The following is a 1741-nucleotide window of genomic DNA, read 5'->3' as shown; positions in this document are numbered from 1 at the left end:
GGTGCAGTTCTTCTTTGCCCTTTCCCCATAATATCCAGGGGAGATTAGAAAATAGGGGGAGGCTGAATACAGAATAACACTTATTGTTTTGGGAGCAGGTGGCACAGGACTTTCCTTCAGCCTTGAGTCTTTTTTTGCTGGCTCTTTCGTGGGGGGACTAATATTCCAAATTTCTTGGGCTTTTCTGCCTTGAAGCGCACATCCAATATATTATGCCATCTCACCTTTGAGTTCAACTACCGCAGCCAGAATGCGTTCAATCGCATCCAACATGCGGCTCATCACCCAATCCTGCTCGTTCACAGCCTTTGTGAGGGCGTCAACCGCTGCCGCCAGCCTGCTCAGTAGCCAAATTGTCACTGACATCCTCTATAATTGTAGATACACCAGGTATCCTCCAATTCCAAACAGGAGAAATCAGAGTATCATAAAACCAAAAATCCACACATCTTCGATATCCTCCACTGACAATGTTGAGGAACACACCATCCTCCAAGCCTTCCAGGAGTCCATGGTGTATCTGACGAAGTATGTCCCGACAGGACAGGACAGGTACCCTTTTCCCCTGTCTTCCAGTTGAATAAATTCGATCAATCTGCATTGAGAGACCAGCTGACCAGATCCATTTTTTAAGTTTGGGTGATATGAAGAGAGAGCTCAGAAAGGACAAGACACAACAAAGCAGGGACAGGCAGGGAGGTGCAGGAGCAGCAGGTAAATGCGACCACCTCCTTCAAGAGTCAAAACGGTTTGCAGTTAAAATGGTAATTTGTGAAAGATTAAAAAAAAAATTAAAGCTGCAAGCGACATTGGATGGCCCTCCAGTTTAAAGGGGAACGCCATTTTTTTTTATATTGGGCCCTTGATTTTACGTTATTACATCATGTTCTACTCACCCATATGAGTTTTGTGTCATTTGGAGCCGTTCTGAAGATATTCCGTTAGGTGTGCTCTGCCGCACACCACTGTCCCCATACCCATGCCGATATGGCCCAAATCCGACCTTTGTGACAGCAGTTCTAGCCATTTCCTTTCCAGTTCTTGTATTCTAAAGATTGAATTCTTATAAGATTATATTAAATACATGACAGGTCCACATAAAAAAAAAACTTATGAATAAAAAAAAAGCCAATGGACAGGCCAAATTTGGATTAGAGACCTATTTAAAAGTCATAATGTGACAGTGTCACATTTTCCCATGTTGACCAACACTGGCATTGGACATTTTTTTTAGTAAGACTAGATTACCCAGGTACATATATGGTTATGAAATAAGATTTGTGTAAAAAGCAAAGATAGAAGTAAAGAATTAAGTAGAATTCAAATGGGAAGTATAGTTTAATATTTGATAATATTCCGAAATAATGCTCATTTTAACTTTTGTTTTTCACAGTGTGTCGTAACAATCATCCATGCTTTGTTGATCAGGTAAATTACATTAGGTTATTTTTGTAAATCTGGTTTTCATTGTGTTTATAGATAACAGATGATCATGTAATATTACTTTCTTTCTTTCTACTGTTCTACTAAAGTGTGGCTTACCTATGGAGAGAGGAAAATGTCTGGAGTGTGGCGAGGAGGTTGGAGGGGAAGAACATAAAGCCTTGGGAGGATTCACAAAAGTTCCATCACAACAGTGAGTGGGAATATGTAGTAGTATATATATATATATACACTCACCGGCCACTTTATTAGGTACACCTGTCCAACTGCTCGTTAACACTTAATTTCTAAGCAGCCA

At 40.4% G+C, this 1741-nt stretch overlaps 1 protein-coding gene across 1 annotated transcript in view; it reads left to right on the top strand.

The window, feature by feature from the left end:
- The window catches only part of LOC107098671 (E3 ubiquitin-protein ligase RNF213-like), a 66319-nt gene that overhangs the window by 49328 nt on the left and 15250 nt on the right, over positions 1-1741 (top strand). The window contains 2 exon segments of the mRNA XM_015396455.1: positions 1394-1428; positions 1533-1636. Of these exon segments, the coding sequence (XP_015251941.1) occupies positions 1394-1428; positions 1533-1636 (139 nt within the window).

This window comes from Cyprinodon variegatus, unplaced genomic scaffold, assembly GCF_000732505.1.
Source record: "Cyprinodon variegatus isolate N-32 unplaced genomic scaffold, C_variegatus-1.0 Scaffold799, whole genome shotgun sequence".
NCBI lineage: Eukaryota > Metazoa > Chordata > Actinopteri > Cyprinodontiformes > Cyprinodontidae > Cyprinodon > Cyprinodon variegatus.
The sequence above is the reverse complement of the archived record's forward strand: the minus strand, read 5'-3'. Positions and strand labels throughout refer to the sequence as shown.